The sequence below is a fragment of the Oppia nitens genome, unplaced genomic scaffold (genome assembly GCF_028296485.1).
Source record: "Oppia nitens isolate AA-2021 unplaced genomic scaffold, nextdenovo-longstitch-racon4-pilon3 scaffold15_pilon_pilon_pilon, whole genome shotgun sequence".
In the NCBI taxonomy this organism is placed as follows: Eukaryota; Metazoa; Arthropoda; class Arachnida; order Sarcoptiformes; family Oppiidae; genus Oppia; species Oppia nitens.
The window spans coordinates 1761085-1762500 of record NW_026533194.1 but is presented as its reverse complement, the minus strand read 5'-3'; the positions used below and the strand labels follow the sequence as shown (position 1 = coordinate 1762500).

At 30.9% G+C, this 1416-nt stretch overlaps 1 protein-coding gene across 1 annotated transcript; it reads right to left on the bottom strand.

Moving 5' to 3' along the window:
- Positions 1-290: 290 nt before the first annotated feature.
- On the bottom strand, positions 291-815 carry LOC128963420 (uncharacterized). Its single transcript, XM_054309930.1, has one exon. The coding sequence runs from the start codon at positions 813-815 to the stop codon at positions 291-293; it is 525 nt and encodes a 174-aa protein (XP_054165905.1).
- Between the last annotated feature and the right edge of the window lie 601 nt (positions 816-1416).

Here is a 1416-nt window from a genome sequence, read left to right as displayed (position 1 = left end):
AATGTTTTTCAAACATATATATTTATATATGTTTGATACAGAATAATATATATATACAGTATATGTTTTTATTAAAAAATAAATAGATTAACAAACTTATAAAACATTATTTTAAATTAAATAATTAATTACAAAAAATTAATAATTTTTATAAAAATAAATAAATAAATTATGTCTATGTGTTTAATTATGTGTGTCTAATGTGTTCATTAATAATAATAATAATTTTTATATAGTTAATTAATTACTATATTAATTATTAAGTAATATAATTAATAATTTATTAATTATCATATATCCTGCCAACAACTCCAAACATTTTTAAAATATTTAGGATTACTGTTGTCATCAGTGGGTCCGACAGTCAATGGAGGAACAGTAGTCCTATTGTAACTCTTAAGTCTATTCCATAGAAAGTTGACAACATTTGGACTATCCTGAGCCCGGTTACTATACTCGCACGGATCGTCCAGTATGTTATACAAACATAGATCGCCCGGTCGACAATTGGTTAGGGCATCGGACGGTTTTCGGCCACACCTGATGGTCGACTGTTTCAATACTGAATAGTTTGGTTGTCTATTCAATTGTCGCAGTACTCGATATGAGCTACTATTCAGACGATCCGTATATTTCAATAGTTGACTAGAGGTTTGATTTGTTATATTGACCGGCGGTACGTACCAGTTGTTACCGACTAACTGGTGTTCGTAAATTAGTTTCCAATTTTGCCATATAATAGCTGATTGATTAAGAAACGGATCGATGTTCAGTAGGAGTTCCTGGCGTTTGGGAGTCGATAACCTATTTGTCATTGCTTTCCATTGAGATATACCTGTATGTGTATGTGTATGTGTATGTGTATGTGTATGTGTATGTGTATGTGTATGTGTATGTGTATGTGTATGTGTATGTGTATGTGTATGTGTATGTGTATGTGTATGTGTATGTGTATGTGTATGTGTATGTGTATGTGTATGTGTATGTGTATGTGTATGTGTATGTGTATGTGTATGTGTATGTGTATGTGTATGTGTATGTGTATGTGTATGTGTATGTGTATGTGTATGTGTATGTGTATGTGTATGTGTATGTGTATGTGTATGTGTATGTGTATGTGTATGTGTATGTGTATGTGTATGTGTATGTGTATGTGTATGTGTATGTGTATGTGTATGTGTATGTGTATGTGTATGTGTATGTGTATGTGTATGTGTATGTGTATGTGTATGTGTGAATGTGTGTGTGTATGTGTGCGTATGTGTGTGAATGTGTGTGTATTGTCAAATGATATACAAAGTTTTTATTATTTGGGTGTTATATTTAAATTAAATAATTGTAATTTTTTTATGTATATCTATTAATAGTATGCATACCATATATATTTGGCTGTCCCCGGATACTGGTTCCCATAGC

Coding starts and splice junctions, on each gene's coding strand:
- LOC128963420 (XM_054309930.1), bottom strand. CDS start 815: ATGACAAATAGGTTATCGACTCCCAAACGCCAGGAACTCCTACTGAAC.